Consider the following 26,588-nt stretch of genomic DNA (forward strand, 5'->3'; position numbering starts at 1 on the left):
TTATTCACCAGAAAATATGTATCACTGAACATATATTCCCTTTTTTATGAACATATATATTTACCAGTGACCTTGCTAACATGCAATTACAACTGGGTTACGCATACAGAAAATTCAAGACAGTTGTGGAATTAAATTCTGTAACCATACATTCGTTACGCCACTTTCGAATTTGATTAATTTCTATTGTATGGCTAAAGCTCCGAAAAGTAGCGCATCCATATGGGTGTTGATGGAGGAAAAGTGGCAAAACAGGTTCCGCGACTTAATTTTAGTGAAATGTAATATTACATTGAATATGGAAAAGGATACGTAATCTTCAGAAAAAGTCGCTACTGAAAACCAATTACTGTACCTCAATATTAATATTAGGCAGTGGCGGCTAATGTTAGTGTTGCAGCGTTGCGCAACGTCCAAAGTATTTCAAGAAAAAAATATTATCAATAGTAGTAAAGAAAAGAAAAAATAGCTTTTAATACTCGCATATATACACTTTAAATAACATATTTTTTACTTCTGTAACTGTCCGTTCCGTTAATCCGTTTAAAAAAGCGAAAAATAATCCGTCACAGAGTCTGTAATTTATAATGTGTTGCAACGAGCATACAACGACCAGGTTCCTCCAGCGCGGCAATTGGAGCAAATGTTGTCTCCTTTCCCCTATCTCAGAAGTTAAAGGGACTGGTCGTTGCAGTGCTTCTGCAACACAGCACGGTTTCCAGTGAACGAGAAGGTTTTTCGCGCTAAATGAGATTTCTAAATTTTCTTTCATTAGCAATTAACAAATGGGATTTGTTTTTATGCATTCATATTTTTAAATTACGTGACCATACTGAAGCAAATCAATATAATGACAATTAAAAAAAGTGATTGCAGAATTACAAAATAAGAAAGAAAATATCTAGTAGAGGAGAAAACAAATGAAAGTAGACCCGCATTTACAAGTTAATTCTTAGGTTGTATTGATAATGAAGGCTTTTTCTACAGTAATTTGTGAATCAAATATTAATAAGTCAGTATGTAGAATCGCCCCCCCCCCCTCTGTGGATAGTATTTTAGTATAAACATTTCTTTTATCAAATAAGTATATTTTACACTCTTGATAGTTTCCACATAAAACTGTATGATGGGGAACGCCATATTAAATTTGGGACTAGTTAGCAATGCTCAGGGCCGTAGCCACGAGGGGGGGGACCGGGTTCGGACCTCCCAAAACTTTCGAAACTTGACTAGCATTTGTAGACTCTTAACGAACTATACTTGTTTAACAGAGAAACAATTGATGTAGGCTAAATATTTTATTTTACGCCCCATCATGAACTCTTCTTTTCTTATAAAAATAATCGTTCTATCATTTTTTTCTAAAATTATAGGTGACAGTAAAAAAGAATTACTTATCGTATTTTCGGGTGCAGTATAAGACAGATTCCATATTATGTAGACATATTGGACCTCCCTCAAATACTTTGGACCCCTCCCAGTTAACATTTTTGGGTGTAGAACTGGCAGTGCTGTTTGTTTTGGTGTTCTTTGATTTTGGCTTCTGTTACATGCTGATCCTTCATCTGGCGGGTTTCGAGGTTTCCTTTCCAGAGCATATCACATTGGTAAGCGTTGTTTCGCCTCATGTGGAAGTATATTGTGTTCATCGTGCATTGCGTAACCAAAACGGATGATTTGGAATGTAGTTTTTCTTTTACGAAATTGTGTGTATGTTGATGTATGAATATGTGACATTCGGAATTCATAAACCAGTACCTCTTTTGTATCAGCTGGTTTGGTTTTTAATTATTAGGTTTAATTTTATTGTGTGTGCTTTAATTCAGTAAATAACCTACAAATTCTGAATGAATTGTATATCATGACTTCTGTAAATAACTTACAAAAACATTGACAGCTTTCAACGCAGGAAAAATTTGCAATTAATGCTTAGACAAAACAAGCAAAGGGCAATTCAGGAGAGTGTTCGAAAAAAAAAAATCCAGTTTAAATTTACAGGATATCTTATGGCAGTAGTGTTGTTTGTACCAGATACATTTCCTCAATTTATTTTAAATTTTCTTGGATAAACTGTGAATAAAGTGTGTTCAATGTACATTTTTTTTTATAACACTAATCTCTGCTACGAACTATCTTCAGTCAACGCTGAAGAGGAATTCGGATCACTGTCAGGGACTGAGTTTGCTAGAATGAATCGTTCGCAATAATCTAGAAAAAATACTTAGTGAATCTACAAAGCTTCTGAAATTAATATTAACTGTACCTATAGTGTCAGCAAAAGACGAAAATTTTTTTTCCACATGAGAAAGAATTGACACTTTCAAGGAATTGAATGTCCCAAGAAAGGTTATCACCATTGGTTATGCTTTCCATCGAAAAAGACCTGACAATAAGAATATCAGAGTTCAACCAGCATATATTAGACAGATTTGCTCCAATTAAAGAGAGGATGATGAACTTACTAATTAATTAAGGTGATTAATCGGTTAAAATGTTCTGCATTTTTTATTTTTTAAAAACAGAATTTAATTTAATTTAACATGTCACATAGCATTTGCATCTATAGTTATGCTGATTAGCCAGTGAGTCAATTTTATATCTTCTGTCTCTTATTGTTCGTACTGCAACACCCGAAACCACAATCCATCGACCGCCATTGATATTAGGATAGAAATTTGTAAAATAATACTAGAGACTTAATCAATATAAGTTGAACAAAGCAGTATTTAAATTTTATATTCCCTAAACAAGAAGTATATATAAATATTCAATATGATTTTTTAATTATTTATAGAAATAAACAATCATTTTGACCCGGTTAAATTTTCAAACTAGCCAACCAATTGTATTTACTATTCTGTCCCGTAAGCAGTTACCTTGTTCTAACTCGTCATGCCATGCCTGATAATATGGCAGATGTTAAATGCTTTAAAAATGTGAAGCTAAAAAACGCTACCAGTAATTACGGAAAGTATTTAAACAAATACGGACGTAACTAGCATCAAAGCATGACAGTAGAAGTTATGATAAGGAATTACTTACGTAAGTTTCTGTCGTATTAATCTAATGCAGGTTCTCAAGCAGGACAAGCAATTCCAGCGAGGTTACATAAAGTCTTTTACCGTTATATGTATATTCTACTTGTATAACTTTTATATACTTAATCTCTTAAATATCACTCGTAACTATTATATATAATAATTCTAATTCATTTTAGAATTCTGAAACTAAGCTATAAATATCCCCTGCACAACAACAGTAGCGGACCGGAAAATTTTAGTTCCTCCCAGGGGATATTCAAGCACAGCTATGAGCGCCTATAGAGGAAGCCCATCAGTTGCACTTGAAATTCCAGCCAGATGACATAAGCACATACGAAAGAAAGAAAAATATGGAAGAAAAATACGATGATCGAAAAAGCTTTTTCTGTGCAAAAAGATATACTCAAAATATCCATTTAAATATCATTAAACCCTTAAGTAATAATCCATGGATTATCTGTTACAACAGTCAGAAACAATATTAAGTATAGGTTGGTGGTATCATTTCTTATATCTCTAATTTATACTTAATATTCTTTCTGCCTGTACGAAAGAGAAGGCTGTTTATAGTAGTTTCGTTACAAACAGTTTTTAAAAGATAACAAGTAGCACTTCTTATTTTAAGTAGCACTTTAGGTGTTGTTCTCATGCAGAAAATATCTTAAAACATGCTAAATAAAAAATAGTGCCTTAAAACACTCTTCACTGTTTGGCCTTCTGTTTCTCTACGTTCAAAACGTGTGCAAGCAAGGTTTGTGAATTGGGCATGAGCGGGAGGAGTAGAAGGTCAAGTGGACAGTCGATCGGTGTTGCCAATTGTAGATTTACTGTTCTAAGCAGATATGCTTAAGCCAGAGAGAAAATATCTATTTCTTCGTGTGCACATACATAAGAAAAAAATACTTAATAACTCGCACTTTCACATTTACTATCTGCTTTTTGCAGTAACTATACACTTGTACTCTCATGTTCATTTCCAACTATGCTTATAAGTAAATCATTTAAAGATGTTGAAGCGTAGAATTACGCTGCACCGAAGTATTTCTGTTGTTTCTTCCGCCGTAATTTTTAATTTAATTCATTTTCATATTCAATAAACTTATGCGTTTCAGGGCTGAGGATTCACTTAATTCTCGAAACGAGATATCATCTGTATGTGAGAGGGCTTGTAGTTGCAAGCTGTGTACAGAGATGGTGAGAGAAAACTCAACTTCAGCAAGACATATATTGAGACGTAGTAATGTAAGCCTCGATACCTGCATGAAGTATTGTAGTGAGTTCAGTGCGAAGATGAATTTCGGATCTCATACGCGTATAGATACAGTTAATAAACATTATATTTGCGAGATGTGTGGAAGAGGTTTCAATCATAAATCAACAATACGTAAGCACATGTTAACACATACCGGTGAGAAACCTCATAGCTGCGAATATTGTGGTAAGGGATTTAGACAGACATCTCAGTTAGTAATTCACATGTTAATACACACAGGTAAGAAACGGTATACTTGTGGGGAATGTGGTAGGGGATTCCTTGTTAAATCAAGATTAAGAAATCACGTATTAACACATACAGGTGAAAAATCACATACTTGTACGATATGTGGAAAAAGCTTTAGGATTAAAACTGATTTAGGACGTCATATATTAACGCATACTCGTGACAAGTCTTATATCTGCGAGAGATGTGGAAAGGAGTTTTATACCAGTAGAGCTTTGAAAGTGCATATGTTAACACATACAGATCAAGAGCTATATACATGCGAAGAGTGTAGAAAGCAATTTAAAAGAAAATCTAACTTCCGGTACCATCAATTAACTCATAGAGATATAAAATTTCATACTTGCTTGGAGTGTGGAAAGGGATTTATTTTAAAATCTCAAGTAGAAAAGCATATATGGAATCATATAGGACTCAAACCATATACATGTAAAGAATGTGGGAAGGGATTTGATAACAACAGAACTTTATCAAATCACATATCCGCTCACAGAGGGGAAAGACCCCATATGTGCCTGAAGTGTGGAAGGGGATTCGGCAAAAGATCAAGTTTATTAAGACACATGTTCACACATACAGGTGTAAAACCACTTACTTGTGATGAGTGTGGAAGGAGGTTTACTGAGAAGAGAAATTTAGCAACGCACATATTTACACATACAGGTGAAAAGCCTTTGACTTGCGTTGATTGTGGAAAAGGGTTCCGACAAAGATCAACTTTAATAACACATATGTCTATTCACACAGGTGTCAAAGAACGTGGAAGAGGATCCAGTGACAGTAGGTTTAGAAAACCATTTATTTAAAAACCTTAGGTGATAACCTATTAGTTGTCTGGAGTGCGGAAGTAGATTCAGTAATAAGTCAAATCTAACGGGACATATGCTTACAGGGATTCGAACAAAAACGAAATTTAACGAAACATTTATTGACAGAGGTATATAATAAAAATTCTCTGTTGGGGGATATAATATATAAATTAAAACAAAATTTAACACCCTATGCGTGTAGATACAAATGGGAGCCTCACATGAGCCCGCGGTCCTGGAAGCAATTTAAAGCAAGATCTAGTATTAACCTCTAGGATACTTGTGTATATATTCCTATGGAGTACGATGGCTCAGTGGTAGGGCGCTTACCTTTGTTGCGAGGGTCTCTGTTTCGATCCGTGTCTAAATATGTTGTGAACATCATGTCCATCGGTTTTCTCGGGGTACTCCCGTTTCCTAATATTTTCATTCCACCAATTCTTTCATTGTCATTCGGTTGATTATCCATTTCCCGTAGCATAATCGTGGGACATTAAATTGAAAGAAATTTGTTTTTATATATTGGTAAAGAACTTCTTGCATTGGTGGAGTGTTCAAAAGTTTTTTTTTTTAGTTTTATGTCCCACGGTTATGCCGGTTACGCTAAAGAAGAAAGAGTGTTGAAAAGAATTTGAACAAGAATCACTATTTTCAATATCCATGTGATAGTCTGGTACTTGTCAATAGTAGGGGAGTATGTTAATTAAGTAGTATGTCTTAGCAGTCGTAAGTAAAATAGCATATTTATGTCGAGCGTATTAGCGGATTTAAAAATATTAACGGACTAGAAAAAGATACTTCCTTGATGTCTGGAATGATAACAGGAAAATCTGATTCTTGTATGAAGTCTAAAAAGTTAGTAAAAGTCTACTTCAGTCATCCCCTAATAAACAAATAGAAGTAATAAAAACATATTTGCGGGTTATAAGAAAGGATTTAGTAAAATCATTCCTTTACCAAGCAACATGTTGAAATAATTATATGAGAAAAATAGGTGCCTTGTGTTTTCTGTGAAATGAGCGGGTAATTACAATGAAAGAAAGCAATAAGAAGTTTCCTAATTGACTTCAGAGTATAGTCTTGTAAATTTATGAATATATTTTCGACTGATATTATATTCATAGCTGTAATAAGTTCTTTGAAACTGGTTCTATTTTATCGTTTCGTGTATAATTAACTCGTAGATGTTATAGTTTTTTCCACGAAAACAATATTTCGACTAAAGTTCTGTTGCAATGTGTGAGAGAAACTTGTACTCTACATTTTTGATTTAAAAATATTTCTTTTAAAGTAGTTTGATCGAAAATCTCGAGAAACTTTGTATCCATCTTATTATGTCCAATTCCATTCACTTCATTAATTAATTCACCTAAGAATTTATGAAATAAATTTAGTTGTTAGCGCCGAAAATCTCGAGAAACTTTGTATCCATCTTATTATGTCCAATTCCATTCACTTCATTAATTAATTCCCCTAAGAATTTATGAAATAAATTTAGTGGTTAGCGCATCTTTAAAAATCTTTTTCGACTTGAATTCGACCCAGCTCAGGTTCGCCATTCTGAACCAGGATTACCTAACCTCAAAAGGTTCACTCTCGCACTCGAATTCCGGTTGTCTAGGTCATCGTTTCTCAACCACTGTGTCGCGAATACATGTCATGTGTTGCGAGATCTTTAATGTCTTATAAGTTGTTTCGCAAGGAAATTTAAAAAAAATTATCGCCAATCGACTTGACTTCACACTTGTCTTTTAAATTTAAATGTGGAAATTTTGGTTTTAAAGTTATTCATTCTTCTTTAAAAAGAAACGGTGCACATGAAAATGTGTCTGTCAAGAGATTGTCCACGCATAGACATGCTTTTTAAAAATCACCAGGGACAATATCTCGCAAGTTTTAAGTTTGATATCTTCTTATGTTTCTAACGGTAATATTTCTTTCTCATATTCCTGCTTGTCATAAGTTTTTTTAGTATGTTCTATTCAAGAGTTTTACATAATTTACTTGTGAGATTTGGATTTCCTAGTCCTTCCACAATAAAAAAAATATATGTATTTTTGTGTCTGGGGAAAAATCTGATGCAGGGATGTCGCGCAAGTTTGAAACGTACTTTGGTATGGCCCAAAGGAAAAAATGATGAGAAACGCTGCCCTAGGCGACAACGCATTGAATTACTAATCTCGAGCCTTGTTGATTCTGCGAGCTAGGATCGGAGTTTAGATGTCTGCTGTAAGATACCTCAATCTGTAACAATCAATAGATTGACGAAGGTTACGCGTACGCGTTCACTAATGATTTGTATTAGTCATTACATATATTAAGAAGGAGAGTAAAACGGTGTGTATATACATGTGTGTACTACGTTCTAATTTCAGTTTTATTCTCTAAGGCAGATAGCACACTAGAAATTTACCATTGTGTATGCAGTTAATGTCGCTGTTAATGATAAATACTCTCTCATTTACATCATGCTGAAAAATACAAAAATGCCTATTTTGCCCTTAATTCATGCTCGAAGCTATTAAGTACGAAAGATCGTTCATCTAATATTTAACGGTTACATCGTCTTTTGAAGTAACCTTTTAACTAGAGGAACAAGATATATTTGAAAACACGCATTTTCTAAAATGTCTAAAATGGAACCATTCGTAAAATTTTCCCATTACCTTAACAGTAAATAAAACGTTTTAGTATTTATAATGTACATACTGGCTTTAATGCTGTTAATGAAAAATATTTGTCTCCTGTGACAAAATTTATTAGGAACCACACCTACATTTAATTTTCATTCGCAGAGCGAAGAAAATGCAAGATATCCATTTAGGTTCGTAATCATATTTGACCTTTCTCGGGGAGTCATCGTTTCGAGTCGGGCTCTATTTTTTGATGAAGAAGTTATAAAAATTCGTATCGTCCTAGCACCATAGGAAAACACTTCACATTATGTAATTATTATTATTAGGTTTGCTAGAATCATTCGAGTAATATGTTAAACTAAAGAGAAGAGTGGTGTGTAAAGAGAATTTTTTTTTTTTTTTTTGAAAACTATAATTTCCTTTGTTAACAAGTTGAGGGCATTTCTTTGAAAATCACGAAAACGAAAAAAAAATGCAACAGCTACAATTTATGTATTTATGCACCTGAATTCGCGAAAAAATACAATTGCTTACATCAGAAAATTATGCTGTTCCCAAACGATTATCAATATAGTTGAAGCTTTCTATTTAAGTATCATTGAATTTACAAAGGAAATAGTCAAAGGTCGATATTTTTGTTTTGCTTTTCCCAAATGATAAGTACACTACCCCTGTAGTCCATAAATGTGGATCGATCTGGTGAAATTGAAAAATTCTTATATGGATCCATATATTATCAGACGTGGAGCCGAGATGGTATGTCAAAGATTTTTAGTGAAGTGCCCAATGAGCTAGCCACATATATTAATAAAACTCACATTGACCAAATGATCAGGTGATCGTACATTGCCTATGAAAATGTCGTGAGTGGGGAACGGTGTATGTCGCTATACTATTGAATTAAAATTGAAACCTTTGTGTAATTTTTGATAATTCAGGCAAAATATGTAAAATTAAAATAGATGAACTTTTACATTATTCTAACTTCAAAATGCTCGTTTTACCAGTTACTAATTCCTATCAGACTTCCGAAGATAAATGCTAAAACAATTTTGTGACCGTGTCAATAGCGACAACTTCCAGTCACGACCCCTCTTCAGTTTTATTAGAAATAGAAAAAGAAAAAATGAGAAAGAAGAAGGTAGGAGAGAAGGAGGGGAGGAAAAGAAGAAAGGTAGAGGAAGTTAGAGAAGAAGTTACTAGATAAATATGGGAATCTGATGAAGAAACTGAAATTGTTATCGAAAGGTAATTCATATCCACACGCTATTGCTTAAGGATCAATGTCGAAGTGATCCGGAAGAGACACATGTTCCCTCATACGACCCTGACCTGGATCCAGGCAGCTGCACAAGTGGGAGTTGCCCCGTTCCAGCCTGGGTGACGAGAAAGTTTTGATTTAATTGTTTATTTGTTATTTCCAAACGTTGCATAACCTTTATTCAGTATCGGAATTCCCATAGTGAAGATCCATCACACATTTGAATCGGCCAAGGAAGAAAAATTCAAAGTAATGAATATGTCTTCCACAAGTAGAAGTTTTGAGATTCCTGAAAGGATCGTTATTTTGGTTTATCCCTTTGTTTTGGCTTTCCTCATAGAGCGGATTGTGAGTACTTTTGAATTATTTATCATTCATGACCTCCGTCATGCACTAATACATATACTATATTATTATACATATATTCCAGACACTACTACCTCCTGAAGTCAATATTAATACTACTACTTAAACCTAAATTTTTCATTCATTCACACACACTCACATACATACAGGGCAGTGTATCGACAAGGATAAAGATAATGTAACAGAAACCATCTAACTACAATTTGGTGAACATTTATTACATCTCTTCTAAAATGAGACACAAATTGCTATAAACATTCAATACATATATGTATCAATCTACATGCAAAGTTGAGTAATAACATTGTAACATTGTGACATATATATTAACAAAGATTGAAAGGAATATTGTATATTCAGATATACATATATTTGCTTGAATTATTTGAACATATAATATGAATCAAAGAAAGAAAGAAAAAATTAGAAAGGTATTTATATTTTACAAAATCATAACTGGATAAAAGAACTTTATATCAGGGTTTGAATGTCTTTCTCCAGGGTTTGAATAAGTCCTTTCTCATGTATGAGAATTTCTGAGTGAATTTTCGAGTTCTATCTCGTAGTTAGCGATGAGCGTTCATATCGCACAAAATACAAATCACCCTTTTTTGGTGTCCAAACATTTCACTTTGCTTTAATTTGCGTATACACACAATATTAGGTTGCTAATTGTAACCAACACATATTCTGTTTGTAGATATACTTATTAATATATTTCTCTCACTTTTAGATTATAAGGACAAAGCGTCGTCTCTACTATTATGGCGATTAATTTACCTCTCTGGTCTTCCCTATTACTTTACTAGTTCCTTGACCAGGTTTAAAACACTATCACTTTATATCATTAAATAATCACATTCATCGATACATTTGCACAACTCAAGAAAAAGAAAACTAGAAACGGGAATTTCTCAAGTCCAGAGGAATTTTCGTCGATGAGAGCACGATTTATCAAGATGGAAACACTGGTTGAATTTCAGGATTTGTACAGGAGGGATGGAATTGAATGTAATGCTATAGTAGGATTTCAGTTTTCTGGCCTGAGGATAGATTTGGTAGTAAATTGAGGTTACGCCGACCTGCCTTAAACCCATAACGCATGGGGTTAATATAGCACAATTGATGTTAGTTCTTACGTAGGTTATCAAAGAATATCACACATATTGACAAGAACATAAAACACTTTCAATAGTTACTCTTTATATTTATCGGATGTTTCACGACCATGGCAACCAAGAACCGTTCGGGGTAAGGTACCAAGACTCTTTTCACTTATATTCATTTACTCTATTCAACATTATATATTTCACTTTAATATTATATTCACATTCAATACGTATTCATATTTCGACATATACATATATTCAATAATTATTCAATCTTTCAATTTATTAACCCAGAAAAATTGAATTCTGCGGTTGCAACACTTTATATTATAAATCCGATATGTCGTACATATTCAAATTAACTAATTTCCCGCGCATAACGATAAAATTCATATTTTCAGGTATTCTATTTAACATAGTACACATTCAATGTGCAAGACAGGCACGTAAAAACAGAGAATTTAGATATAAATGTGATAAAAATATTGATACTAATTTTGGGCCCAAACAACTACAACCTTTATATTCGGAGTTACCATGGAAAACAAAAGTGGGATTAGATAATAGTGAAAATTTAATCATAGATCGGTCCATCGCTCGCCACTAGTCAGTTTATACCTCACACTAATGAATACCTTTACAAATCGTGCCTCACGACGTCTCAGCTGGTAATTTAGGTTCAAAAGCTATATATTAAATAGTCGATATTTGTAAAGTTCAAAACTCGGAGGGAGGTTAAAATTAAAAAAAAAAAAAATTTGAGGAAAAGTGGAGGAATAGATGAGGAGGAGAGAGAAAAAGCGGCGCCAAAGGAATAAGTTAAGACACTAAAACTACAAAGATAATTGATCAAATTTCAATATGCAACAATCTATAGCCAAATATATTTTTATATGCCGAAAATGGTTGGCTTCCTAAAATGCGTGTCCTAAAATAAAGTATCCCCAAAGCAGCAGTAAGTCTGTGCCCTCAAGGGGATTTTCATAAAGACAAAAGCTTTAGGGAAATCCCCCTCCTCGCTGTAATCCGACTGAGACTTTGCAGACTCCGGCACTACCGGAAGGATGGTGTGGTCTCTAATTTGGAATTTCTAAAAAGAAAATATCCGACCCCTCACAAACTAAGAGTTTCGAGGAAAGTATGGAAAACTAGACTAAAGTCGATAAAACAGAAGAAATCCTAACAGACTTGTCAAATAAACAAAAAAATAAATAAATAAAGATAGATTTTGTACTAGTAAGTTGTCTGCCAAATCTTACTAGTCGCTCCTAGTACGCAAGATTTGTTAAATCTTGAGGCGTCAACTAATTTCAAATATTATATGCTAGAAATAAAAGAAGTGAAAATTCATGGGTATCGGGATTTAGACGCCCTGGTATGTTATTACTAGAGTCTATTGTAATATATTTAGTAGATTATTTGATCCTATCCACTCTGTCACCTCTACGAACAATAATGAACTTCGCTTGGTCGGGTGACGTGGAGAAGAAATTTCAAAGTTGCCGAGTATTATCATAAATACAAATCAAACGCATATATCTAAACTGATTAATTCTGTCAATAGCTATTCTGTCCTGTAATCAACTATGAGGGATCCGGAATCAGTTGTTATATGGCTATATTATTTGTATCGTCAGACTGGTTGACTAATTAACTGGTGTATTTACTTTAGAATAGTCAAGCCGCTAAGTGAAAAATACCGTCCATCATCTTTCATAACACGATACTCTCATGTAAGATCTGACGTGGTAACTAACGCACTAGGGAAATTATTATACTTATCAATACTTCCCAACGAACTTTATCACTGGGCACATCTACACATGGATGTCTTGCTATCTACTAATATTCATTACTATGCACATTCATATACTAATAATATTATCATTACTCATTTATTTATTTATTCATTCACTTTTCTTTACGACGTCAATTTCTTTTTAGACACCCTATACTTCACTACTCAGCCCAAGACTGTTCAAAGCAAACTAAATAACTATGTTAAGAATCAGCAATTGCCATAATCCATCAATTAGAACGTGTGATCCTACATGAACCAAATATAAATTTCTGTCGTAACAAACCACAGTATTATTTACTTCACAGCTTTAAAATTTAATTTTGTATGTAATGAAAGTTCAATGTTATGAATAAGAAGCAACTACATATCAGAAAAATGTCAACAATGGAATTGCTCGCAGCACGCAACGAATAAAGAGGGCAGCCCGGAGATAAAATAATGCCATATAGACAAACTTCAAATTAAACAGAAACGTAAAGATTATTATTATTATTAATATTTTGGTTACTAGATTATATAAATGATCGAGGTTTTCAGGAACGTTCAATTGTAAATCAATTTGTCTAAATACCAATTCGTATGGGCCTAAGCTAATGTTTACTTGTAATTTATTATAAAATAAGGGTCATTTCCGAATAAGCCAGATCACTAAGCATTTAGATAATGGTACATTAGCAATGAATTATTCTAAATCTGGACGTGATGGCGTTGGTAGTCTAAAACAGGTTGTACACAACTAAATAATCTTTGCGCTAGTAAACATGTTCTGCACTATTATTATTAATCATAAGTAATGCACTATATAATTACGGTATGGAAATTTCTGCGCAACTCTTCGGGAAGGAGTAATGCACTCATTATGACTGACCAAAGATAAGTAAACAGACAAAAATACATTGTCCAACAACACATATTTTATACATTCTCTCACATTTTTTCTACTAAAATCTATACTACTTACTTAAACACATGCACGCTACATTCCACATACACAAGAAAGTAAATATTGACACTTATAATTTTGCATGCTAATACATTTATTATCACACTCAACTATATACGAACCAAATAAGATTTTTCTGATTTCACTAATCGGCTCTAAGAATTGAAGAAAAGAGAGACGAAAAGATCAGGACCAAGTGGCTCTTCTGCAAAACTAAATCATATTTTCAAAATACTATATTAATGAGGAGGGTCCCCTTCCTGAAGGGAAAAGAACCCTTACGAAAACTCGTTTTAACCCGTTCTGGTTGGAAGCTTAATCAATTACGGAATGAATAAGAGCCCCTTTGTACGTTTACACTACCACGATGAAAATTAACTTAACTACAAGAAAACCTACCGATACCGCCATAGTAAAAATAATACGAAATTACATATACTAGATACACAGACAAAGCTATATAATGACAGGCCTCATGTAATTGTAACATTGAATTTTAGGAGGGGAAAAGGAGATTTTTAAATGTTCTGATCACTAAAACTTCAGCTGCAATCCCTTAAAATCAGAAGACTATTGCACTTCTTGCCTGTCCTTGGAAGATTTCAGCTCCAAACATGGCGTCCCTGAGTCGGATTTTATATCTAGTTTTTGACTGTTGTACTGTCTAATTTTTACTTCTCGGGCTCACTTTTTGCTTCCAACGTGTTTATTTCTTAAATGAAATTAATTTACCTTGGTTTTGCTGCTAATTCTTCTAGTTATCCCACCTTTTGAAGGAGCAGCCGAATAGAGTTGTGGCTTGAATTGTTGCAACTTCTGGAATAAGCGTTCTCGCGCCTTTATATGAGAGCGTCAGAAAATAGTGCAATCAGAAAAAAGGGTTTTGGCGGCGGAAAATTTTAAAGCGAATGAAAACTAGTGAAAACTGGATAAAACCGGATCTTGGGAGGATATTGGCATCTCAGAGGGACTAAGGGGGTCTAAATTATTCTGCCAAAAATCAGATTGGTGGATAATTTTAAGAATTTCTGTCCAATAGCGGGCATATGTTTTTGTATAGCATTAACATAATAATTTCAATAGGATATAACGTTGAGTGCTTGAAATTCTACGTATGCCACTTGTGTTCAGAACAAAAAAAATGTAAATAAAACTGTCTTTTCTAGCAAATAGGTAACATTCCCATTGATGGGCTTTTTAAAAAGAAAAAGAGATTTAATATATAATATGCTTTGAATCAAATGAGTCGAAACTGAATTTTTTGATTGTTCTAAACTGATATCGAACCTGAATATTTCTAACCGGGCTAGAACGCCCTAGCATTTTTTTCAAGTAGGGTTAAATCACCGATTCCAAGGGGGCATAGAACGCACACACTATACATTCGCAACTACACACTTTGATGCATCTGTGCAGGGGTAAAATTAAGAGGGGAACGGCGGCGGACATCGTCCCTCACTTCTAAAAATATCTATGGCGTCCTTCCACATTGTAACAAAATACAACGGGCAAAGATAGACACGAAGGACGGCATGACGTCAACCGTCCCCTACCTTTTCAGATCCACTTTTACCCCTGATGTATGCAGATAATACATCTTTTACGCGTATGTCCTTTAGCAACTTTTTACGCGTATGTCCTTCATAACAGGCCCGTAGCCAGCCCGAAAATGTAGGGGGCCCGATCCATAAATATTATAGTTCATCACCATATTATAGTCCATTTGCAAGCTTACTGTGAAAATTTTAGAGGGAACCAGTAAAAATTTGGGGGAGCCCGGCTCCCTAGACCCCCTGGATTTGCTTCATTACTAGGACTAGGAAGCTTAGCGCTTTCTTCCTATAACGCTTATCAATTACATCGTCTAAATCACGTAGTAGATAACCTTGAACGTCATGACAAAATCATGGAATTCGAACTTCAACAAATGAAAACCAATTTTAATAAAGCTCTTTCAATTCAGCATGACGTCATTCTCGCCATTCAAGGATCTTTTGAATCTTTGAAACTGGCAGTGACCACACAATATTGTAATTTTCTTACCCACGAAGCAAGTCTAATGGCATTTATGACTACATACCAGCTTCATGAGGGAATTCTTCAAACTTTTGCAGATGTTTATCAAAATATTCTTTCTTTTCGCATACTAGATACGGACCATGCAAAGCAAATAATTGAACAGCATAGTCTATTGAAACATACTATTTTCAAACAGGGCCTAGCTTTATTGTATTCGACTACTCATACGACACTTCTAGAATATAATATGGATTTGCAAGTTCTAACAGTACTTTTAAAAATAGCCCTTACTTTACCTACGGATGTACGTCCCTTATTCCAGATTTCAAATCTAGGTTATTTACATCAGGACAAACATATTAAATTAGAACCACCAGAAATGGCCTATTTGAATGAAAAACAACTTTATCATCTTTCTCATGAAAAATGCATTTGGAAAAGCTATCTCTTCCTATGTGATACACCTCAAATATCGACTACACCAGTTTCTATATGTATAACTGATCTGGTGTATAGAAACACGACGCAATCATGTACCGTAAAAGCATCTCAAACAAACTCCAAATTTATTTATCTATATACCCCAGTAGGTATTTTGTTTTCAGCATTAACAACTGTTCGTGTTGTCTCTAGAAATGTCCAAACACCGGTTTATTCAAATTATTCAGACGATCAACACAGAGCTTATTTCTTATCTTACAATGCGTTCGATTCAGTGATAGTAATCAAATAATCTTAGATAGTAGACATACCGTAGAAGTTACACATCATAGAGTTACCTATAAATCTTTCATTTTCACAATGGGATGTAAGAAACCAATTTTACTTGGATAAATTACAGAACCTTTCTTCTCAACTATCGAATTTGACAGTGAACCCTACTATGCCAATATAGGCTCACTTTGATACGCATATTACTTATAGCATTGGAATTATTTTTATACTAGTAGGACTTGTATTAAAATGTACAAGCTGAATAAGATAGTAACTGAACTAAGTAATCATATTCACAGGCCTGAAAATGATTAAAGAAATAAACAATGAAACACAATATTGTTATTGAAACGTGAGTAGGCTATGAATATAAATTTTGCGAAGCAAATTTTCAAGTAGAGTCTATTTCACAGCAGATTAACTAGGCAACAGGTATGCAAAGCATTCTTCAAAGAAACTAGTTAATTCAAAAAAAAAAAAAAGAAAGAAAATAAATATTTGGTTATTATTAAAATTATGTTAAGGATATTTCAAAGAAGAATAAGTAACAACTTCATTTTCTGAATCTTTTTTTTCTTTTGCCTTTCTAGGTACGGTCCACAATGCAATCATATACTTTCGTCATCCCTATAATTACTATAATCATTTTAATAATTTTGTCATTTATAATATACAAATTAATCAACATTAAATTAACCACAAATAATGTTTCAAATTCACATATTCGATCTGTCAAATATGTTTCTTCAAAAACAGATTCACACATAACCCCAGATTGTTCTTCGATACACCTCTATGATGATACATTAAATGAATATCCAACAATTAAGCCTTCTACGCCTACTAATGTTAATTCTTAATGTTAATGGTATGTCAATGATTTCTTCTAACTTCATGTTATTTAAACAGTAAAAAGTGACTCATTTCACTACTTCTAAGTAATGGTGCAGACTTAACAGTTGTACTTGTCCTAATATCTGTAAATGAATGTATTTACTACACGCATAAACAAGAACACTAAACAATCACGCCTACACAACAACATATCAAAATCATCAATAAAAGAACAACAGCAGCAGTAGCAGTTTCCCATAGATGCCTTATATCCAAGGTCAGATATCAACAATGGACCATGTGGACTGAGCCGAACAACAAGATCTTGAGGAATATATGCTTACAGAATATTAAATACTACCAGTTATCGAAGTGAGGACTCCAATGATAATGACAATTAAATACATATGACAGAATACATACCTCCAAGTAACATGTATTCCAGTATAGCAAGGAACAGACTACGAAAAATACAAATTCACACATAACTAAGTGAAATAAACTAAAGTGCAGTGTTTTGCTTCATTCAGAGTGTGAAGTGTTTTGTGACTGTTTTTTTGTCTTTTTTTCTTACAGACAGGATGCAGTGACATTAACCTACATTTATTGTAATATTACTTTGTCAGCAGAATACTCATGTGATACAAACAACATATATTCATATTATTGGTGACGGACAATGCTGGTGGTGGAACTTATATACATACATACGAGTCAAAAGAAAACTTTACATATACAGAGTGTTCGGAGATTAATGGACGAATTTAATTATTATTTTCTTTTCATGTTTATACAGGTGGACAGTAATCCATTTTTTTTTCTTTTGGCACATAGAATCGTGTTCAAAATTTCGAGGCAGGGATAATGTAAAGTACCCAAAATCCTTACATGTATTTTTTAAATTTATTTTGTTTACTATAAAACAGGGAAGTGATATTCAAACTGCTTAGAAAAAATAAAAACAGATAACGTCGGCATCACACCACAATTATAGGAAGTTTTCCTATACAGAAATAACTAGGTAAGAGATTTCAGAAAGAGACCTGAGCTAAGCTCTACGCCACAACCAGGAAGCACCTGAATCCCGGAAAGGGGTTGTGCTGGTTGAGGACGGAGAGTAGACTCGGGGAGTTGGTATGAAGATCGGATAGTGGAAGGACATCGTTTGGAGTTGAACTGAGCTGAACTACCTGTGAGTACTGCATCTATTTACGATGTTGGATAATCATAATGGTTAAGTTTCTCTGCCATTACGATATAGTAGATTTCTATAGTTAAAACCATTTCCAATCCTAATAGCTTGTGGTGTGATGTCGAAAATATCCAAAAGAAATTGATTATTTCATTTCTTATCATAAGATGATTAGTTAAATTCATCCTTGAGTTGTCTAAATACATGGTGTTACAAATTTCAGATGAGCTACGCTCTACCCCCAAGTATAAAAAGTTTCTAAGATACTAAAGCATTCCAGCTAGAAATTTGTAGCACATGTTATTATTTTAGTATGGGCAGTGATCGGAAAGTTACTTTTCAAAAGTAGCTGGTCTACAGCTACATGATAAAAATTGTAGCTCGCTACAATTATTAGCTAGTTTTCCTGAAACGTATTCGCTACTTAAGCTCTTGTCACAATTACAGTTTACTTGGCATCATGCATTATAATATATGTCATGGCATCTACATGCGTAACTTAAAAGTTTGGTTAAAATATTACATAAAGGCTTTGTCTGTCAATTTGCATTTCACAGTAAAGTATGCATTTTGTCTGCCCTTTTTAAAGTATATATATATATATATATATATATATATATATATATATATATATATATATATATATATATATATATTACCCCTCTCCCAAAAATGTATATGCTTTCGCTGCTAGAATGACATGTAGGTATATTTTAAGTCATTTCTATCCTTTTGACCGATCGTCAGTACGCAATTTATTTCAGAAAATGTTCTTGTAATATTGTTGCAAAATAATTGGAGACAGAAATCAGAAAACAATCTCCCTATCATCATATAAAAATTTCCTAAAAATTGTGAGAAAAAGTTGGAGTTACAAAATATTTTTGCGTCCTGGGAAAGGTTTATTTGTAGCTTTAGTGCAAAATCGGTACACACTTTAAAAATATGTAGCTCAGCTACAGCTACAGGTTTAGACTTGTAGCGCCGCTACATCTAGAACTACAAAATTTGTAGCTAGCTATTGTAGTTTCGCTACAAATAGCGCGCTACTTCCGAACCGACTGTGAGTTATATAAGTAACAACTATCACCTAGTATAACTTGTGTCATATACTGTATATAAGGAAAAGTTGATGACAAAGTAACGCGTTACATTTTAAAAGTAGCTTAACCAATAGATTGAACTCTAGACAAGATATTTCACGTTTCTGTCAAATTATATTTCTGTCATCATATTGCTTTTAATGTGCCTATATTAGGCCTATTCAAAATTGCCCTATGTATATTCAAAAGTTTGGACTACCTTTTAGAAAATTCATTTCCGATAATTCATGAATCTTCACGCTTACGCTGTGAAGCATGAGAGAACATCAGCGTGTCGTTGTTGCCCAAATTGATACTCATTAAACACTTTTACTGCTCCAACAGAACAGCAGAGTGCATAAACAGTAAAGAAAATGTGAGCTAATTGTCACTTGAATATCTTTTCTCCAATGGAAATCCTGCGGCGCTGTATGGATGCGAAACATGGTGTTGTAAACAAAACCTGTGAAATTTTATTTTCAATAATAAAAAATATCGTTCTTTTTAGTGTGTGTTTTCATATGTCCAATAAAAACCATGGCCCTACTCACCTGAACTGATAAAAGCTACTGAACACTATGTAAATCCATTAATTTTTCAAGATAGCTATACAAGAAATTTATCGAGTAGGAAATTTACACCTGACTTTACAAGAACTTTTGTAACAATCCTCTTCACAGCCGAACCAAGGATTTCTTTAAGGAGAGATTAGATACAAGAAGAAGACACTAAGCCGGACGTACAGTCACTTTCATAAAAGCGACAACCGATCTAACCTCTAACGACGAAACTCGGTTCATTTGAATACGTTGAATGAAACGTGCCGACTCTAATTGTGCAGTTGATTTAAATTGGTCGGCTCGCTGCTTCTTCACCACAGAGCCGAGCTCAGAAAGACCGCCCATATATCACGTCTACCGAGATGTGGCGGACCTCAACCAAGCCGAATCGAGAGGATGGTTCATCTGAGCCGAGTCGAACAGAGAGAATAGCTCATCGCAACCTAATCGGCTCTTTGGTGCTCATTACCGATCTTTTATTGGGTATCTCTACTAGAAGGATATCACCCCAAAAGTCCAACTAGATACGTGTCAATTGTTGAGGAACCGTGCAACTTCTAATGCTACTGTGAGAATTTGCGTTGCAGATCTCTAAAAGGTCAAAGGTATTTTTTAATTAACTTCGCTGCACTGCACCTTCAATAATACTGACCCAGAAACCATTGATGTTACCCATGACAGTATTGCAAAATCAAAACGTTTGGTGTGCTATAGAAATTATAGGCATTTTGTATCAGAAGTTCCAACATCCTCTGATGAAGTCTTGAAGATACAAATGTGGCAGAGCATGAGGAAAATATTGACGAGGCAGGTTCTCAAATTTGAATGCTGAAAACAGTTGGCAGCGAGTTCAGTGTTTTTTTCTAGGTGTACGTTTACCCTCGAAGTTCAAACATCGCCCTGCGCAGGATTAAGATATAGTGTCCCATTATGGTCTCAACTCACTTTCATTTCTCTTCAGACAAGCTTTTCTATAGGAAAATGTGAAAGATATCTCACTTTTGAGCTCATCATTTATCTTTAAAAAGAGGATACAGCCAGGTTAAAAAATCATAATTCAATGTATGGCTTACAATATATATATAAAATTTTGTATCCAAGGGAGGTATCAAATAAAAACTTTACTTATAATTTAAAGAGAGCAAAATTTCTAATTTGGAAATCGTTAAGATAAATTTGTGGTTCTTTTAAATTTCTATTGTTAAAATAACACTGCCCAACAGATTTTTACCTCCAGGAAAATAATAGCTGATTCTGAATAATTTTGGTGCGTAGAAAGTGAAAATGATAACAATTTTTGCACATCACGCCACAGCTCTGAGATATTGCATGAGATATATATTTCGCTCATACATGTAATTTATTGAAATGAACGTAAAGTAAGCCCAGTTATCCTCAAAGTCTTGTTATCTCTTTCTCCAAGTAGATAACAGTTAGTGTCGAACTCATGTAAGTGTTGCCAACAACGTTAACAATAATATCACTAAACGTATTGCGAAAACCTTAATTGTAATGGAAATAATGCTAGTTTATTCGCTCTACATTTTAAAAATCGCTAAATCCCTAGTTTCACAATGGTAAACGAAACAAATATCGTCTCTATAATATGTTATCAAATCACTAGATTTACCGACAAAATCCTTAATTAGCAACACTAATTGTAAGCCCGTTAGGTTATAAAAATTTCATTTATTCGGTCACTAGCGCCGCATATAATCATGTTTTTTCGTTTCTATAGCCATTCGATGATGCAAAGTGAGCAAACCTATGCACCATTGTCTTATCGCGTTTAGCTTACATTGCAAATATATATATTCCTGTGTGAGATGTCAGAATTCAGAGTTGTTGACAAGATCTCTTCCCGCGTGTATAGTTCCTCATTATAAAATTATTCTTCCACCATTGCATACAAAACTAGGGTTGGTGAAGAACTTTGTGATGGAACTCAACAATGATGTTACGGTTTTACATACTTGAAAAAAAGTGTTTCCTGAGATCTTGTATGCTAAATTGAAACAAGGGATTTTTATTAGGCTCCAAATTAGAAAAGTAATTTTGGACGAAACGTTTGAAAATCTTCTACAAGGAGCTGAGTTAGCAGTTTGAGAGTCCTTTAAAAGTGTTGCACGCGGGTTTCTTGGAAACAAAACGAAGAAACTTGCAAAACATTGGTCAGAATTTTTTTTTAGAATGCTACAAAAACAGATTACAGTATGTCCTTGAAAATTTACTTCCTTCGTTCACATCTAGACTTTTCTCCTGACAATCTGAAGATGTTAGTGATAAACAAGAGGAGAGGTTTCACCAAGACATTTCCATGATGGAGAAGAAATACCAAGATCGTAAGGATCCTGCAATGATGGGAGACTATTGTTGGTTCCTTCTGCGCGAGAGTAAACAGAATGAAAAGAGGCAGCACAAACGCAAGCGTTTGTAAGAAAGGTAAGAGGCATATCTCGTTACAATATAAAGTATCAATTGTGCCATATTGCCTGACAAAGGGGGACATTTAATAATGAAATCATCATCAAAAGTTTGAAGATATTTCCAAGGCCTTTTATAAACATCTTATCTCCGTGAACCCCAAAGTTTTTAAATTCTTTTCTACGCCATTGTTACGAATGATTCAGTAAGCTGGTTTAGAAAGAGAGTTGCACGGTTTTATAAGTATATTAAAACCTTATAGGCGTGACCATGTAACAATCTGTATCGAAACGTTTTAATGTACGTATAATACAGTAGGATCTCGATTATCCGACAAAGTTTCTGAGCTATTTCTCAACTCCTATTTAATCGATATGTTTCAAATTTTAGAGAATATAACTAGATATCCTTAGAAGCATACCTTTCGAATTTGCTGTAAATCGGTTGAATAAGGGCTGAGAAATATCCTGAAAACTATGTCGGATAATCGTGGTTGTACTGTCTATAATCCGAATACTAAATCTGTTCATATCTTTTGAACCTGACGTGACAGGGCATTTTTAATTACATGCTTCAGCCGAAAATATAAGACTAGGGATGTGTTAGTTGAAGCCCCATTAAAGTGAATCGAAGTGATGTTTATATGCTTCTCCATTTGAGAAAGAAATGGTTAGCTACTTGATGTTTAGCTTTCCTCATCAATATTGTATACGAGACACGGAACTACAGCTTAACATGGTGTCCGAATTACACTAGCTCTAATTTGAAATCGAACTCCAATCTTCTGCGCCTTTGAAAAAATGTATTAATAATTCAGAGACAAATGAGTTAACATTATCTATAACTGAAATTGATTTATTTGTTCCTTGTTGTTATGTTCTGTCATAAATATCCGTAGCCAAAGTCATCTCTGGTACATGATTTATGAAAGTTTTCTGCCCCTGTAACTTACTTCAAATAATAGTTTAAAAGTCCAGTGTGCTTTAAAAAATATACGAATTAGGTGGCTTCACATACAAAATTATATGTAGGTTTAGGAATGACAATTGCAATGAAAATTTAAACCAATAACACACAAAATAGGAAACTCTTAGCGTCAACTTGTTGGCATTTAGTTGAACAAAAGTTATGAACTATAAAACCAGCCAAAGAATAATATCATTTATGACGATTTAAATGCTGCCTCCTTGAACATTTTTAGATATAGAATCACATCAATATCTCGAGAGTCATAGGTACACAACATGAGTCGAAATTTACCAAGGATTTTTTTTTCACATAATGTGTTTTCTTGTATAGATTGGCGTCCCATCGTATTTGTTCCTCTTAGAGGTAATTCGTAACACTATTTTCTTAAAATTCGGGATTTCTTCCTAATTCGTGACAGATGTAGGGATGCGCACAAGACGAGTCGAGACAGGATTTTCCTGACAAAATTCGAGTCGAGACACGGCTCTTCCAATAGAGAAGTATACATTTTTCGAGTCGAGACATCATTTTTACAGCAAATTTTCGAGTCGAGACAGCCACAAATCTTGTCTCGTGCGCATCCCTAGACAGATGGCAATCCTATGTATGATATGTAATCAGTACAAAATATCCTCGTTTTATGGTACTGACAAAGAAAAGACTATATTAAGATTTCAAATATTGTAACACTTAGAATAAGGAGTATTATCAAATACAGTGGTTAAATCTTTGGACATATTGCTATATCACAGTTATTTTATGACTCTTCAGCTGCCACATATAACTTTCTAACTTTTCAGACGAGAAAAACAACGTAGTAATTTTATTACTCTTCAAGTGTGAAATACCGCAAAGTATCGTTATGGTCTTTTACCTAAGAAATATGACATTATACAATATATTTAAAATATTTCATAAAATGATGTTAAAATATTTCTCAACTGAGGACAAAATTATCTAAAATACTTCTAAGCTGAAAGTAAGATAACCAAATCTTTTAAGACTCTGTTTCATAGCTGTTGCTTTATTCTATGTACTATGTTCTCAACAGTTTAACGTTAAAACTATATTTTTTTAGTTTTAGAACTGTTTCTATGAAAGTAAAAATGAGATGAATTTCACACCAAATAACTCTTATGATGGGATACTTTCAATTGCAACATATTTACTGGATGCAAAACTTCAGTCTTTGTTTTTACTGTTTTCATAAAGGAAAAAATAATTAAACAACTTTGTTACTCCAGAAATATGCTTTAGCATGTATCTATGTGTTACTTCTATTTTCTATGCACATTCACATGTTTCTTTGTTAATGTTTCCTCTTGAGAAAACTGTCTGAATTTAACGTTGAGATCAGGGACGTAGCCAGAGTTCTGAGTTTGGGGGGGGCATATTTGCAAATGGAATATCCCATATATATATATATATATATATATATATATATATATATATATATATATATATATATATATATATATATATATATATATATATATATATATATATATATATTGCGGACTCTTTCCCGCTCAGCCGGAGTGTTGCCAGCACAGATAAGGATATTCTATTCTCTGTTTTGCCTGAATCGGTAATGAATATAATAAAAATAATGTAAATCTACTTTCAATACCTTCTGGTAAAACAAAATATTAAGCACTACTAATTCAATATTCTCAGAATTGCTGCCAGAGTGAATGTTGCTGTACTGAGCTTTCGTTACCATACAGCAACATTCACTCTGGCAGCAATCCCGAGAACATTGGCTTAATAGTAGACGCCAGCAAAACTTCAAGATCATCATAACGTACTATGTTACAAAAACCCACCAATTGGGGAGGGGGGAAGATCCTCCTAGCCTCTGAGTCTAATCGACCTTTCAGTTTTGTTTTAGTCGGTTACAAAAAGTGCATTCGTATAGATTTTTATTCCTTAGTACCTCAAGACTAAGAGCAGGGAATTCGTGTTACTATTCGGTTCAAAATCTCTTGGCGTAGCGAATTCTGTCGAGGAATCTGAAGCTTAAAATATACAAAACGATAATCATGCCTGCTGTTCTGTATGGTTGCGAAACATGGTCGCTTAGTCTGAGGAAAGAACATAGACTGAAAGTATTTGAGAACAAGATCCTGAGACGAATATGGACCCAAGAGGAACGGGAATGGCGGAAACTTCATAACGAGGAACTACATAATTTATATGGTTTACCCAATATTGTTAGGGTCGTCAAGTCTAGGATGCTTAAGTGGGCGGGTCATGTAGCTAGAATGGAAGAAAGTAGAAACGCTTTCAAAGTCTCGACTGGAAGACCAATCGGAAAACGACCATTAGGAAGACCTAGGCGCAGATGGAAGGACAATATTAAGATGGATCTCGCAGAGATTGGAATACAAAGTAGAAACTGGATGCAGTTAGCTAAGGATAGAAGACAGTGGAGAGCTTTTGTGAACGCGGCATTGAACAACCAGGTTCCATAGGCCATAGAGTTAGTTAATTAGTTAGTTAGTACCTCAAGGCGGCTATAAAGCTGGAATCACTCTAAGAGCTGGAAAAACATCGCAATATTAACGATGGCGCCTGGCCCCGAAAGTTACCGATCTTATACTCTTATTACTGTTTACTTAACGTTTAAAGAAAAGCCTGTAAATGGATTTAAAAAATAACCTTTTCTTAGAAGTGTGAATAATTTCAGTTTACTACGGATAACTTTTTCATTTATTCTCGGAAAGAAACTATTTATAACATATAATTTTAAATAAATATTTGAGGGGGCTAAGCCAAAATTTGGGGAGGCCGGTGCCTCACGTGCCCCTCCCCTTAGCTACGTCCCTGGTTGAGATAATCCATCAAATCACAATTGAAAATTATTATTAAATAATATAACAGCAGCTTCAAAATATTGTCAATATCTTCCACTCTTGTCCATTAGTATGAAGTTATTTCGTTGTTGCAGTAACTACAACACTTCTAAATGTACTATCATATAAAATTACGTTACAGGTAGGAAGTGTCTCATTTCTTGCATCACTTTATCATATAAAAGTGTTTTCACATGTATCGCCCATAAAAAATCCAAATGATTGAATTCTTTTAAAGGTACTTTGAATTTCCCAATTACGTTGGGCAGTTGCCTATACAGCATTTCCACATCCTGGAAGAATAGGAAATTTAATGTAAATATACTATACATATTTTAATATTATAATATATAAATTCTACACCTTCTGATATCAGCGCTGAAGCCATCAAGCTTTCCTAGAAGGAACCACATGACTTTTTTCTAAGAGGCTCGGGTTATACATACTGAAAGCAAACCAAAAATTTTCTTTC

General features: G+C 34.0%; 2 protein-coding genes across 2 annotated transcripts in view; one reads left to right on the top strand and one right to left on the bottom strand.

The window, feature by feature from the left end:
- The window catches only part of LOC145669687 (uncharacterized), a 49,147-nt gene extending 43,212 nt beyond the window's left edge, over window positions 1–5,935 (top strand). Inside the window, exon 3 of the mRNA XM_081737969.1 lies at window positions 4,154–5,935. Coding sequence (XP_081594095.1) covers window positions 4,154–5,348 — 1,195 coding nt within the window. The 3' untranslated portion in view covers window positions 5,349–5,935. The remainder of the gene's footprint in view (window positions 1–4,153) is intronic.
- A 19,912-nt stretch (window positions 5,936–25,847) lies between these two features.
- The window catches only part of LOC145669839 (lipase 3-like), a 46,698-nt gene continuing 45,957 nt past the window's right edge, over window positions 25,848–26,588 (bottom strand). The window contains exon 9 of the mRNA XM_081738186.1: window positions 25,848–26,409. Within this exon, the coding sequence (XP_081594312.1) occupies window positions 26,248–26,409 (162 nt within the window). The 3' untranslated portion in view covers window positions 25,848–26,247. The remainder of the gene's footprint in view (window positions 26,410–26,588) is intronic.

Source organism: Thermobia domestica, chromosome 14, assembly GCF_964235325.1.
Source record: "Thermobia domestica chromosome 14, izTheDome1.hap1.1, whole genome shotgun sequence".
NCBI lineage: Eukaryota > Metazoa > Arthropoda > Insecta > Zygentoma > Lepismatidae > Thermobia > Thermobia domestica.